This window comes from Pristis pectinata, chromosome 12 (genome assembly GCF_009764475.1).
Source record: "Pristis pectinata isolate sPriPec2 chromosome 12, sPriPec2.1.pri, whole genome shotgun sequence".
NCBI lineage: Eukaryota > Metazoa > Chordata > Chondrichthyes > Rhinopristiformes > Pristidae > Pristis > Pristis pectinata.
The window spans coordinates 50,949,185-50,963,198 of NC_067416.1; the positions used below are offsets into that span (position 1 = coordinate 50,949,185).

The window sequence follows — 14,014 nt, forward strand, 5'->3', positions numbered from 1 at the left end:
CTGTCCCCCATGGGATTCCGCACCCCCCCCCCACCCCAACACATCTCCACACCTTCCCAGATCCGATGAATATCACAAAATGTGGAATCCTGCTCCCTCCTTATTTCCCACGTCCTTCATTATCCTGACCTTAAACTCACTGACGTTCCCGCCACTGTTCCAGGCCCGGTGCCGGTCCGGCTGGTGAAGGGGAACAACATGTGCTCCGGGAGAGTCGAGGTCTATCACAACTCCACCTGGGGCACCGTCTGTGGCAGGAGCTGGGACACGAATGCGGCGGACGTGGCCTGCAGGGCATTGAACTGTGGGACGGCCCGGTCAGTGACAAGAGATGCCTCCTACGGAGAGGGCACTGGGGATATCTGGCTGGATGGGGTAAAGTGTAACGGGACAGAGCCTGCCCTGGACCAGTGCCCTGCCAGCCCATGGGGGGTGAACAACTGCACACACGGAGAGGACGCTGGAGTCTCCTGCACAGGTGAGTGTGGGTGGGGCTGACACCCCCTCGGGTGGGTGGGTGTCTGCACTGGCATCAGTGACTTTAAGCTCAAACTTGTTTTCCAATGACTGTTGAATACTTACTTTGAAATTGTTTCATGGTACAACAAAGATTGGCAGAATTGTGGACACTGGGGAAGGTTGTGAAAACAGTTGGACATTTGGGTGGAGAAATGGAAGATGGAGTTTAATCTGGGCAAATGTGAGGTGTTGGGTTTGGAGAGATTAAGGGTTAAGATCAAAAAATTTTCAGTATATGGGAAGATCCAACAGCAATCCCAATGCCAATACCAATCCTAAGGAGCTCTGAATACTCAGGCATCTTGTTTCCTTAGGAGAGATCCGGAGGGACCTCAAGTCCATAACACAAGAGGATCGGGTGTTAAAGAAGGCATGTGGCATGTTTGCCATCACTGTTTGGGGGCATTGAGTAGAGAAGGTAGGAAATCAAGAGAAGTTGTCTGAAGTTCATCGGGGGCTGAGGGACAATCGGACATAAAATTCTGAAGAGGGTTGACGGTCACATTATTTTCTCAGGGTGTAAATATCAAAGAACGGACGGCTTAAGTTGCCTGTAGAAGTTTAAAAGAGATTAATGAGGCATGATTTTTTGATGCAGAGGTTGGTAGGTGGGTGAAAAGCATTACAGGGGAGGCAGTGGAAGCAGATACGCTAACAATGTTCAAGAGGCATTGAGAAAGACAAGTGAACAGACATTGAACAGAGGGAGACAGACCATGTGAGGTGGGAATAGTTAGATTGGCATCACAGTTGGCAGAGACATGGTGGGCCGAAGGGCCTGTTCCTGTGCTGTACTATCCTGTGTTCTGTGTTCTTTTCCTTGACCATTAATGTCCCACCCAGTCTAACCCCACTCCCCCCTCACTCCTGGCACCATTTCACGTCACACAGTCTAATCCTTCTCTCCCTTGACTCTCGGCACCTGTCGGTAACTTGAGCCTAATTTTCACCACATTCCTGCCCGTTCCAGGCCCGGTGCCCGTCCGGCTGGTGAAGGGGAACAACATGTGCTCCGGGAGAGTCGAGGTCTATCACAACTCCACCTGGGGCACCGTCTGCGGCAGGAGCTGGGACACGAATGCGGCGGATGTGGTCTGCAGGGCATTGAACTGTGGGACGGCCCGGTCCGTGACAACAAATGCTTCCTATGGAGAGGGCACTGGTGACATCTGGCTGGATGGGGTGAAGTGTAACAGGACAGAGCCTGCCCTGGACCAGTGCCCTGCCAGCCCATGGGGGGTGAACAACTGCACACACGGAGAGGACGCTGGAGTCTCCTGCACAGGTGAATGTGGGTGGGGCTGTTACCCCCTCGTTGAGTGGGTTTCTGCACTGGGATCAGTGACTTTAACCTTAAACTTGTTTTCCGATTATTCTTGAATACTTGCTTTGAAATCATTTCATTGTGCAACAAAGATTGGCAGAATTGTGGACACTGGGGACGGTTGTTAAAAGATACAGATCAGTCGGACATTTGGGTGGAGAGATTGGAGATGGAGTTTAAAGTGGACACGTGAGAGGTGATGGGTTTTGAGAGTTTAAGGTGTAAGATGAAAGTTTTCAGTATATGGGAAGATCCAACACCAATGCCAATACCAATCCTAAGGAGCTCTGAATACTAAGGCATCTTGTTTCCTTAGGAGAGATCCAGAGGGACCTCAAGTCCATAACGCAAGAGGATCGGGTGTTAAAGAAGGCATGTGGCATGTTTGCCATCACTGTTTGGGGGCATTGAGTAGAGAAGCCAGGAAATCAAGAGAAGTTGTGTGAAGTTCATCGGGGCTGAGGGGCAATGGGATATAAAGTTCTGAAGGGGCTTAATGATCGCATTATTTTATCAGGGTGTAAATATCACAAACCAGATGACGTGAGTTGCTGCTGAAAGTGGGAGAGTTTAAAGGAGATTGATGAGGCTTGATTCCTTACGCAGAGGCTGGTAGGTGGGTGAAAAGCATTACAGGGGAGGCAGTGGAAGCAGATACGCTAACAATGTTCAAGAGGCGTTTAGAAAGACAGGTGAACAGATAGTGAACAGAGGGAGACAGACCATGTGAGGTGGGAATAGTTAGATTGGCAACACGGTCGACAGAGACATGGTGGGCCGAAGGGCCTGTTCCTGTGCTGTACTGTTCTATGTTCTGTGTTCTTTTCCTCGACCATTAATATCCCAGCCAGTCTAACCCCAATCCCCCCGCACTGCCATCGCCATTTCACGTCGCACAGACTAATTCTTCTCTGCCAGCACTCTCGGTACCTTTTGGTAACTTGAGCCTAATTGTAACCACCTTCCTGCCTCTGTTCCAGGCCCGGTGCCGGTCCGGCTGGTGAAGGGGAACAACATGTGCTCCGGGAGAGTCGAGGTCTATCACAACTCCACCTGGGGCACCGTCTGCGGCAGGAGCTGGGACACGAATGCGGCGGACGTGGTCTGCAGGGCATTGAACTGTGGGACGGCCCAGTCAGTGACAAGAGATGCCTCCTACGGAGAGGGCACAGGGGACATCTGGGTGGATGGGGTAAAGTGTAACGGGACAGAGACTGTCCTGGACCAGTGCCCTGCCAGCCCATGGGGGGTGAACAACTGCACACACGGAGAGGACGCTGGAGTCTCCTGCACAGGTGAGTGTGGGTGGGGCTCTTACACCTTTTGGATGGGTTTCCATGCTGGGTTCGGGGATTGTAACCTGAAACTAAAGTTCTAAAGATTGTTCAGTGTTTGTGACAAAACTTTCCGATTTCTCAACGACAACCACAAAAGGCCACGACGCCGCAGTCTCCACTCGGTCTCCACACACGTCGATGTCCCATGTATTGTATCCCCACTCTAGCTTCCTTCTGTCTTCAATGTACATCCCAGGCTAAGGCTGCTCTCCCTAATTTCCCACACCCTTTATTCTCCCACACTCTTCAACCCAACTCTCCCCACTCCATGCTCCCTTTAGTGTCCCAGATCCTCTAACCTAACACACCGTGTACTCGTCAATGTCCCTCACAGTCTAACCGAACTCGACTACCACTCCTCACACCAGTGTAGATGCCGCCCTGTCTAATCGTGACTCCCCTCTCACCCATTTCACGTTGCATGTCCCACACAGCCGGATCCCACTTGCCCTCCCCCCCAACCCCCAGTGTGATTTCCCCCACTCCCAACACAGCTCCACACCTTCTCAAATCCCATGAATATCAGAAAATGTTGAATCCTGCTCCCTCCTTATTTCCCACGTCCTTCATTGTCCTAACCTTAAAATCAAAAGCTTTCCTGACTCTGTTCCAGGCCCGGTGCCCGTCCGGCTGGTGAAGGGGAACAACATGTGCTCCGGGAGAGTCGAGGTCTATCATAACTCCACCTGGGGCACGGTCTGCGGCAGGAGCTGGGACACGAATGCGGCGGACGTGGTCTGCAGGGCATTGAACTGTGGGACGGCCCGGTCAGTGACAAGAGATGCCTCCTACGGAGAGGGCACTGGGGATATCTGGCTGGATGGGGTAAAGTGTAACGGGACAGAGCCTGCCCTGGACCAGTGCCCTGCCAGCCCATGGGGGGTGAACAACTGCACACACGGAGAGGACGCTGGAGTCTCCTGCACAGGTGAGTGTGGGTGTGGCTGACATCAGTGACTTTAAGCTCAAACTTGTTTTCCAATGATTGTTGAATACTTACTTTGAAATTGTTTCATGGTACAACAAAGATTGGCAGAATTGTGGACACTGGGGAAGGTTGTGAAAACAGTTGGACATTTGGGTGGAGAAATGGAAGATGGAGTTTAATCTGGGCAAATGTGAGGTGTTGGGTTTGGAGAGATTAAGGTGTAAGATCAAAAAATTTTCAGTATATGGGAAGATCCAACAGCAATCCCAACGCCAATACCAATCCTAAGGAGCTCTGAATACTCAGACATCTTGTTTCCTTAGGAGAGATCCGGAGGGACCTCAAGTCCATAACACAAGAGGATCGGGTGTTAAAGAAGGCATGTGGCATGTTTGCCATCACTGTTTGGGGGCATTGAGTAGAGAAGGTAGGAGATCAAGAGAAGTTGTCTGAAGTTCATCGGGGGCTGAGGGACAATCGGACATAAAATTCTGAAGAGGGTTGACGGTCACATTATTTTCTCAGGGTGTAAATATCAAAGAACGGACGGCTTAAGTTGCCTGTAGAAGTTTAAAAGAGATTGATGAGGCATGATTTTTTTATGCAGAGGCTGTTAGGTGGGTGAAAAGCATTACAGGGGAGGCAGTGGAAGCAGATACGCTAACAATGTTCAAGAGGCATTGAGAAAGACAAGTGAGCAGACATTGAACAGAGGGAGACAGACCATGTGAGGTGGGAAGAGTTAGATTGGCATCACGGTTGGCACAGACATGGTGGGCCGAAGGGCCTGTTCCTGTGCTGTACTATCCTGTGTTCTGTGTTCTTTTCCTTGACCATTAATGTCCCACCCAGTCTAACCCCACTCCCCCCTCACTCCTGGCACCATTTCACGTCACACAGTCTGATCCTTCTCTCCCTTGACTCTCGGCACCTGTCGGTAACTTGAGCCTAATTTTCACCACATTCCTGCCCGTTCCAGGCCCGGTGCCCGTCCGGCTGGTGAAGGGGAACAACATGTGCTCCGGGAGAGTCGAGGTCTATCACAACTCCACCTGGGGCACCGTCTGCGGCAGGAGCTGGGACACGAATGCGGCGGATGTGGTCTGCAGGGCATTGAACTGTGGGACGGCCCGGTCAGTGACAAGAGATGCCTCCTACGGAGAGGGCACAGGGGACATCTGGGTGGATGGGTTGAAGTGTAACGGGACAGAGACTGCCCTGGACCAGTGCCCTGCCAGCCCATGGGGGGTGAATAACTGCACACACGGAGAGGATGCTGGAGCCTCCTGCGCAGGTGAATGTGGGTGGGGCTGTTACCCCCTCGGGTGGGTGTGTTTCTGCACTGGCATCAGTGACTGTAACCTTAAAATTGTTTTCCAATGATTGTCGAATACTTGGTTTGAAATTGTTTCATGGTACAACAAAGATTGGCAGAATTGTGGACACTGGAGAAGGTTGTGAAAAGATACAGATCAGTCGGAAATTTGGGTGGAGAAATGGGAGATGGAGTTTAATCTGGGCAAATGTGAGTTGTTGGGCTTTGAGAGTTTAACGTACAAGATCAAAAAATTTTCAGTAAATGGGAAGATCCAAAACCAATCCCAATGCCAATACCAGTCCTAAGGAGCTCTGAAAACTAAGGCATCTTGTTTCCTTAGGAGAAATCCAGAAGGATCTCAAGTCCATAACACAAGAGGATCGGGTGTTAAAGAAGGCATGTGGCATGTTTGCCATCACTGTTTGGGGGCATTGAGTAGAGAAGCCAGGAAGTCAAGAGAAGTTGTCTGAAGTTCCTCGGGGGCTGAGGGACAATCGGACATAAAATTCTGAAGAGGGTTGACAGCCACATTATTTTCTCAGGGTGTAAATATCAAAGAACGGACGGCTTAAGTTGCCTGTAGAAGTTTAAAAGAGTTTAATGAGTCATGATTTTCTTATGCAGAGGCTGTTAGGTGGGTGAAAAGCATTACAGGGGAGGCAGTGGAAGCAGGTACGCTAACAATGTTCAAGAGGCATTGAGAAAGACAAGTGAGCAGACATTGAACAGAGGGAGGCAGACCATGTGAGGTGGGAATAGTTAGATTGGCATCACGGTTGGCAGAGACATGGTGGGCCGAAGGGCCTGTTCCTGTGCTGTACTGTTCTGTGTTCCTTTCCTCGACCATTAATATCGAACCCAATCTAACATAATTTCCCCCTCACTTCCGGCACCATTTCACGTTACACAGTCTAATCCTTCTGTCCCAGCAGTACCGGCACCTTTCGGTAACTTGAGCCTAATTTTCACCACATTCCTGCCCGTTCCAGGCCCGGTGCCCGTCCGGCTGGTGAAGGGGCACAACATGTGCTCCGGGAGAGTCGAGGTGTATCACAACTCCACCTGGGGCACCGTCTGCGGCAGGAGCTGGGATACGAATGACGCGGACGTGGTCTGCAGGGCGTTGAACTGTGGGACGGCCCAGTCGGTGACAAGAGATGCCTCCTTCGGGGAGGGCACTGGGGACATCTGGCTGGATGGGGTGAAATGTAACGGGACAGAGCCTGCCCTGGACCAGTGCCCTGCCAGCCCATGGGGGGTGAACAGCTGCACACACGGAGAGGACGCTGGAGTCTCCTGCACAGGTGAGTGTGGGTGGGGCCGTCACCCCGTCGGGTGGGTGGGGTTCCCCACTGCAGTCAGGGATTGCAACCTGAAACATGGGTTGCTGATGTTGTTCCGTTTTTCAAGAAAGGGATAGCCCAGGGATTTATAGACCAGTGAGTCTTACCTCAGTCGTTGGTAAGCTGACGGTGAAGATCCTTAGTGGCAGGATTTATGAACATTTGGAGAGGTATAATATGATTAGGAATAGCCAGCATGGCTTTGTCAAGGGCAGGTGCTGCCTTACGAGCCTGATTGAATTTTTTGAGGATGTGAGTAAGCACATCGATGAAGGGAGAGCAGTAGATGTAGTGTATGTGGATTTCAGCAGGGAGTTTGATAAGGTACCCCATGCAAGGCTTATGGAGAAGGTGAGGAGACATAGGATGCAAGGGGACGTTGCGGTGTGGATCCAGAACTGGCTGGCCCACAGAAGGCATAGAGTGGTTGTTGAAGGGTCTTATTCTGAGTGGAGGTCGGTGACCAGTGGTGTACCTCAGGGATCTGTACTGGGACCCTTACTGTTTGTGATTTTTATAAACGACCTGGATGAGGAAGTGGAGGGGTGGGTTAGTAAGTTTGCAGATGACAGGGAGGTTGGGGGTGTTGCAGATAGTTTGGAGGGCTGTCAGAGGTTACAGAGGGACATAGATCGGATGCAGATTTGGGCTGAGAAGTGGCAGATGCAGTTCAACCCAGATAAGTGTGAAGAGGTTCATTGTGGTAGGTCAAGTATGTTGGCGGAATATAATATTAACGGTAGGACTCTTGGCAGTGTGGAGGATCAGAGGGATCTTGGGGTCCGAGTCCATAGGAGCCTCAAAGCGGCTGCGCAGGTTGACTCTGTGGTTAAGAAGACATATGGTGTCTTGTCCTTCATCAATCGGGAAATTGAATTTAGGAGCCGCGAGGTATTGTTGCTGCTATATAGGTCCCTGGTCAGATCCCACTTGGACTATTGTGCTCAGTTCTGGTCGCCTCACTACAGGAAAGATGTGGAAGCCATAGAGAGGGTGCAGAGGAAATTTACAAGGATGCTGCCTGGAATGCGGAATGAAAGCAGGCTGAGGGAACTCGGCCTTTTCTCCTTGGAGAGATGGAGGATGAGGGGGGACCTGATAGAGGTGTATAAGATGATCACAAGATCACAAGATCACAAGATAAGGGAGCAGAAGCAGGCCATTCGGCCCATCGAGTCTGCTCCAAGGAAAAGGGAAAAAGAAATGGGGTTGGAAAAAAGAGAGAGAAAAAAAAACTATTCTAATCCCATTTGCCAGCCTTATCCCCATATCCCTTGATACCCTGACTATTTAGATATCTGTCTATCTCCTCGTTGAATACCCCCACTGATCTGGCCTCCACTGCTGTGCGTGGCAAGGAGTTCCACAATTTCACCACCCTCTGGGTAAAGAAACTTCTCCTCATCTCTGTCTTGAAACTGTACCCTCTGATTCTAAGATTGTGCCCTCTGGTCCTGGACACGCCCACCAAGGGAAACAGCCTAGCCACATCTACTCTATCCTTACCTGTCAACATTTTAAATGTCGCTACGAGGTCCCCTCTCATCCTTCTGTACTCCAGCGAGTACAGTCCAAGAGCCGACAAACGCTCATCATACTTAAGCCCTTTCATTCCTGGAATCATTCTCGTAAATCTCCTCTGAACCCTCTCCAACGTCAGCACATCCTTCCTAAGATGCGGGGCCCAAAACTGCGCACAGTATTCCAAATGAGGCCTCACTAGCGCCGCGTAGAGCCTCATCAACACGTCCTTACTTTTATACACTATACCTCTCGAGATGAATGCCAACATAGCATTCGCTTTCTTAACCACCGATCCAACCTGGTGGTTAACTTTTAAGGTATCTTGTACGAGTACCCCCAAGTCCCTTTGTACTACCGCACTATCAATCTTCTCTCCTTCTAGATAATAATCTACCCGCTTATTTCTACTTCCAAAGTGTACAACTGCACATTTCTCAACATTGAATCTCATCTGCCATTTCCTTGCCCATTCTCCTAAACTGTCTAGGTCCCTCTGCATTCTTTCTATTTCCTCTATGCTCCCTACTCCTCCACTTATCTTGGTGTCATCCGCAAACTTAGCCACACAACCATTTATTCCATCATCCAAATCATTGATGTACAAGGTGAAAAGGAGAGGCCCCAACACCGACCCTTGCGGCACACCACTAGTAACCGGTAACCAACCAGAACGAGATCCTTTTATTTCCACCCTTTGCTTCCTGCCAACCAGCCAATTCTCCACCCATTTTGCTACCCTGCCCATAATTCCATGACCTCTCATCTTATTAATCAGTCTCTTGTGAGGCACCTTATCGAAGGCCTTTTGAAAGTCTAAATACACAACATCTACCGCCTCTCCCTTATCCACCCTACCTGTGATTTCTTCAAAAAACTCCAATAGGTTGGTCAGACAGGACCTCCCCTTCACAAAACCATGTTGACTAGGTCCTATCTTGCCTTGCGCCTCTAGGTATTCCGTAACCTCCTCCTTGAGGATAGACTCCAATAATTTTCCCACCACTGACGTCAGACTAATAGGTCTGTAATTGCCTTTGTGCTGCCTCCCACCTTTCTTATACAACGGAACTACATTCGCTACCCTCCAGTCCTCCGGAACCATGCCAGAATCCATCGATTCCTGAAAAATAATCGCCAATGCCTCCGCTATCTCCACAGCCACCTCCTTCAGAACCCGGGGATGCACCTCATCCGGTCCGGGAGACTTATCAGCCTTAAGCCCCTTTAGTTTTCCAAGCACCTTCTCCCTATTAATCTCAATTGAACTCAGCTCCAATTCGTGAGACTCCTGACTAATGGGCACATTGCTTATGTCCTCCACGGTGAAGACCGATGCAAAATATTCATTCAATTCCCTTGCCATCTCACTATCATCCATTATAATACCTCCTGCACCGTTATCAATTGGTCCTATGTCAACCCGTGTCTCTCTTTTATTCCTTATGTATTTAAAAAAACTCTTAGAATCCTTCCGAATGTTGTCCGCCAGCTTCCTTTCGTAACTCATCTTTGCTTTCCTAATGACCTTCTTAGTTTCTCTCTGCAGATTTTTAAAATCGTTCCAATCTTCTGTTTTCCCACTAATTTTTGCTACTTTGTACGCCGCCCCTTTTGCTTTTATTTTATCCTTCACCTCCCTCGTTATCCACATCTGTGCCTTTTTTCCATTCAAAACCTTCTTTTTTCTTGGAATATATCTGTCCTGCATTGTCCTTATTTCCTGTAGAAATTTCTTCCATTTTTCCTCTGCCGTCCCTTCAGCTAACTTACTCCTCCAATCAATTTGGGCCAACTCATCTCTCATACCTTTGTAATTTCCCTTATTCCACTGAAATATCGATACACCAGTTATCAGCTTCTCCTTCTCAAACTTGAAACTAAACTCAATCATATTGTGATCACTTGTTCCCAGTGGTTCCTTTACCTTTAGTTCCCTAATCACCTCGGGCTCACTACACAGCACCCAATCCAAAACAGCCGATCCCCTGGTGGGCTCCTCAATAAGTTGCTCCAGAAAAACATCCCTTAGACATTCCACAAACTCACTCTCCTGAGTACTACCACCTTGCTGCATTTCCCAGTCCACCTTCATGTTAAAATCCCCCATAATTATCTTCACATTGTCACTCTGACATGCTTTTTCTATCTCAATCTGCAACTTATGGTCCACTTCCTGACTGCTGTTCGGGGGCCTATATATGACTGCTATTATTGTTCTTTTACCCTTGCTATTTCTCAGCTCCACCCATAAGGATTCCACCTCCTCTGACCCAATGTCCTTCCTTTCTATTGATTTTATATCGCTACTAACCATCATGGCCACACCTCCCCCTCCGCCTACCCTCCTATCCTTCCTATATACTGTATACCCCTTGACATTCAGTTCCCAATCACATCCATCATGAAGCCACGACTCAGTGATTGCAACGATGTCATATGAGAGGTATTGCTTGGGCAGATAGTCAGCGGCTTTTCCCCAGAGCTGAAATGGTGGCCACAAGAGGACGTAGGTTTAAGGTGCTGGGGAGTAGATATAGAGGAGGTGTCAGGGGTAAGTTTTTTACTCAGAGAGTGGTGAGTGCGTGGAATGGGCTGCCGGAAACGGTGGCGGAGGCAGATACGATAGGGTCTTTCAAGAGACTGTTAGATAGGTACGTGGAGCTGAGTGAAATAGAGGGCTATGTGTAAGCGTAGTAAAATCTAGGGTAGCGACGTGTTCGGCACAGCTTTGTGGGTCGAATGTCCTGAATTGTGCTGTAGTTTTTCTGTGTTTCTATATCGAGGTTCCAAAATTTGTTACGTGTTTGTTACAAAAATTCCCAAATTCTAAACGACAACCACTGAAGGCCACGACACCCCAGTCTCCACTCGTTCTCCACACACGAACACACCCCGTGCATTCCAACCCAACTCCACCTTGCCTCTGCCTTCAATGTACATCCCACTCTAAGGCTGATTTCCCTCTTTCCCGGCACCCTTTTGTGTCCGACACTGTTCAACCCAACTCTCCCCATTGCCTGCACCCTTTCGTGTCCCAGAAAGACAAGCTCAACACTCCGTACACACTTTCATGACACACACAGTCCAACCAAACTGTCCTCACTCCCTCCACCCTTCAATGTCCCACACAGTCCAACCAAACTCGACACACACTCCCCACACCCTTCAAGAATCCGCCATGTCAAATCCTGCCGTCCCTCTCCCACATTTCACCTTTCATGTCCTACGCAACCTAATCCCACTGGCCCTCCTCTACCTGTCCCCCATGGGATTCCGCACCCCCCCCCCACCCCAACACATCTCCACACCTTCCCAGATCCGATGAATATCACAAAATGTGGAATCCTGCTCCCTCCTTATTTCCCACGTCCTTCATTATCCTGACCTTAAACTCACTGACGTTCCCGCCACTGTTCCAGGCCCGGTGCCGGTCCGGCTGGTGAAGGGGAACAACATGTGCTCCGGGAGAGTCGAGGTCTATCACAACTCCACCTGGGGCACCGTCTGTGGCAGGAGCTGGGACACGAATGCGGCGGACGTGGCCTGCAGGGCATTGAACTGTGGGACGGCCCGGTCAGTGACAAGAGATGCCTCCTACGGAGAGGGCACTGGGGATATCTGGCTGGATGGGGTAAAGTGTAACGGGACAGAGCCTGCCCTGGACCAGTGCCCTGCCAGCCCATGGGGGGTGAACAACTGCACACACGGAGAGGACGCTGGAGTCTCCTGCACAGGTGAGTGTGGGTGGGGCTGACACCCCCTCGGGTGGGTGGGTGTCTGCACTGGCATCAGTGACTTTAAGCTCAAACTTGTTTTCCAATGACTGTTGAATACTTACTTTGAAATTGTTTCATGGTACAACAAAGATTGGCAGAATTGTGGACACTGGGGAAGGTTGTGAAAACAGTTGGACATTTGGGTGGAGAAATGGAAGATGGAGTTTAATCTGGGCAAATGTGAGGTGTTGGGTTTGGAGAGATTAAGGGTTAAGATCAAAAAATTTTCAGTATATGGGAAGATCCAACAGCAATCCCAATGCCAATACCAATCCTAAGGAGCTCTGAATACTCAGGCATCTTGTTTCCTTAGGAGAGATCCGGAGGGACCTCAAGTCCATAACACAAGAGGATCGGGTGTTAAAGAAGGCATGTGGCATGTTTGCCATCACTGTTTGGGGGCATTGAGTAGAGAAGGTAGGAAATCAAGAGAAGTTGTCTGAAGTTCATCGGGGGCTGAGGGACAATCGGACATAAAATTCTGAAGAGGGTTGACGGTCACATTATTTTCTCAGGGTGTAAATATCAAAGAACGGACGGCTTAAGTTGCCTGTAGAAGTTTAAAAGAGATTAATGAGGCATGATTTTTTGATGCAGAGGTTTATTTTATTTTATTTTTTTATTTTTATTATTATTTTTTTATTTTATTATTATTTTATCAGGGTGTAAATATCACAAACCAGATGACGTGAGTTGCTGCTGAAAGTGGGAGAGTTTAAAGGAGATTGATGAGGCTTGATTCCTTACGCAGAGGCTGGTAGGTGGGTGAAAAGCATTACAGGGGAGGCAGTGGAAGCAGATACGCTAACAATGTTCAAGAGGCGTTTAGAAAGACAGGTGAACAGATAGTGAACAGAGGGAGACAGACCATGTGAGGTGGGAATAGTTAGATTGGCAACACGGTCGACAGAGACATGGTGGGCCGAAGGGCCTGTTCCTGTGCTGTACTGTTCTATGTTCTGTGTTCTTTTCCTCGACCATTAATATCCCAGCCAGTCTAACCCCAATCCCCCCGCACTCCCAGCGCCATTTCACGTCGCACAGACTAATTCTTCTCTGCCAGCACTCTCGGTACCTTTTGGTAACTTGAGCCTAATTGTAACCACCTTCCTGCCTCTGTTCCAGGCCCGGTGCCGGTCCGGCTGGTGAAGGGGAACAACATGTGCTCCGGGAGAGTCGAGGTCTATCACAACTCCACCTGGGGCACCGTCTGCGGCAGGAGCTGGGACACGAATGCGGCGGACGTGGTCTGCAGGGCATTGAACTGTGGGACGGCCCAGTCAGTGACAAGAGATGCCTCCTACGGAGAGGGCACAGGGGACATCTGGGTGGATGGGGTAAAGTGTAACGGGACAGAGACTGTCCTGGACCAGTGCCCTGCCAGCCCATGGGGGGTGAACAACTGCACACACGGAGAGGACGCTGGAGTCTCCTGCACAGGTGAGTGTGGGTGGGGCTCTTACACCTTTTGGATGGGTTTCCATGCTGGGTTCGGGGATTGTAACCTGAAACTAAAGTTCTAAAGATTGTTCAGTGTTTGTGACAAAACTTTCCGATTTCTCAACGACAACCACAAAAGGCCACGACGCCGCAGTCTCCACTCGGTCTCCACACACGTCGATGTCCCATGTATTGTATCCCCACTCTAGCTTCCTTCTGTCTTCAATGTACATCCCAGGCTAAGGCTGCTCTCCCTAATTTCCCACACCCTTTATTCTCCCACACTCTTCAACCCAACTCTCCCCACTCCATGCTCCCTTTAGTGTCCCAGATCCTCTAACCTAACACACCGTGTACTCGTCAATGTCCCTCACAGTCTAACCGAACTCGACTACCACTCCTCACACCAGTGTAGATGCCGCCCTGTCTAATCGTGACTCCCCTCTCACCCATTTCACGTTGCATGTCCCACACAGCCGGATCCCACTTGCCCTCCCCCCCAACC

At 49.8% G+C, this 14,014-nt stretch overlaps 1 protein-coding gene across 1 annotated transcript in view; it reads left to right on the plus strand.

Moving 5' to 3' along the window:
• Positions 1 to 14,014, plus strand: part of LOC127576405 (uncharacterized) — a 159,621-nt gene that overhangs the window by 43,383 nt on the left and 102,224 nt on the right. Inside the window, exon 9 of the mRNA XM_052026915.1 lies at positions 2,824 to 3,138. Within this exon, the coding sequence (XP_051882875.1) occupies positions 2,824 to 3,138 (315 nt within the window). The remainder of the gene's footprint in view (positions 1 to 2,823; positions 3,139 to 14,014) is intronic.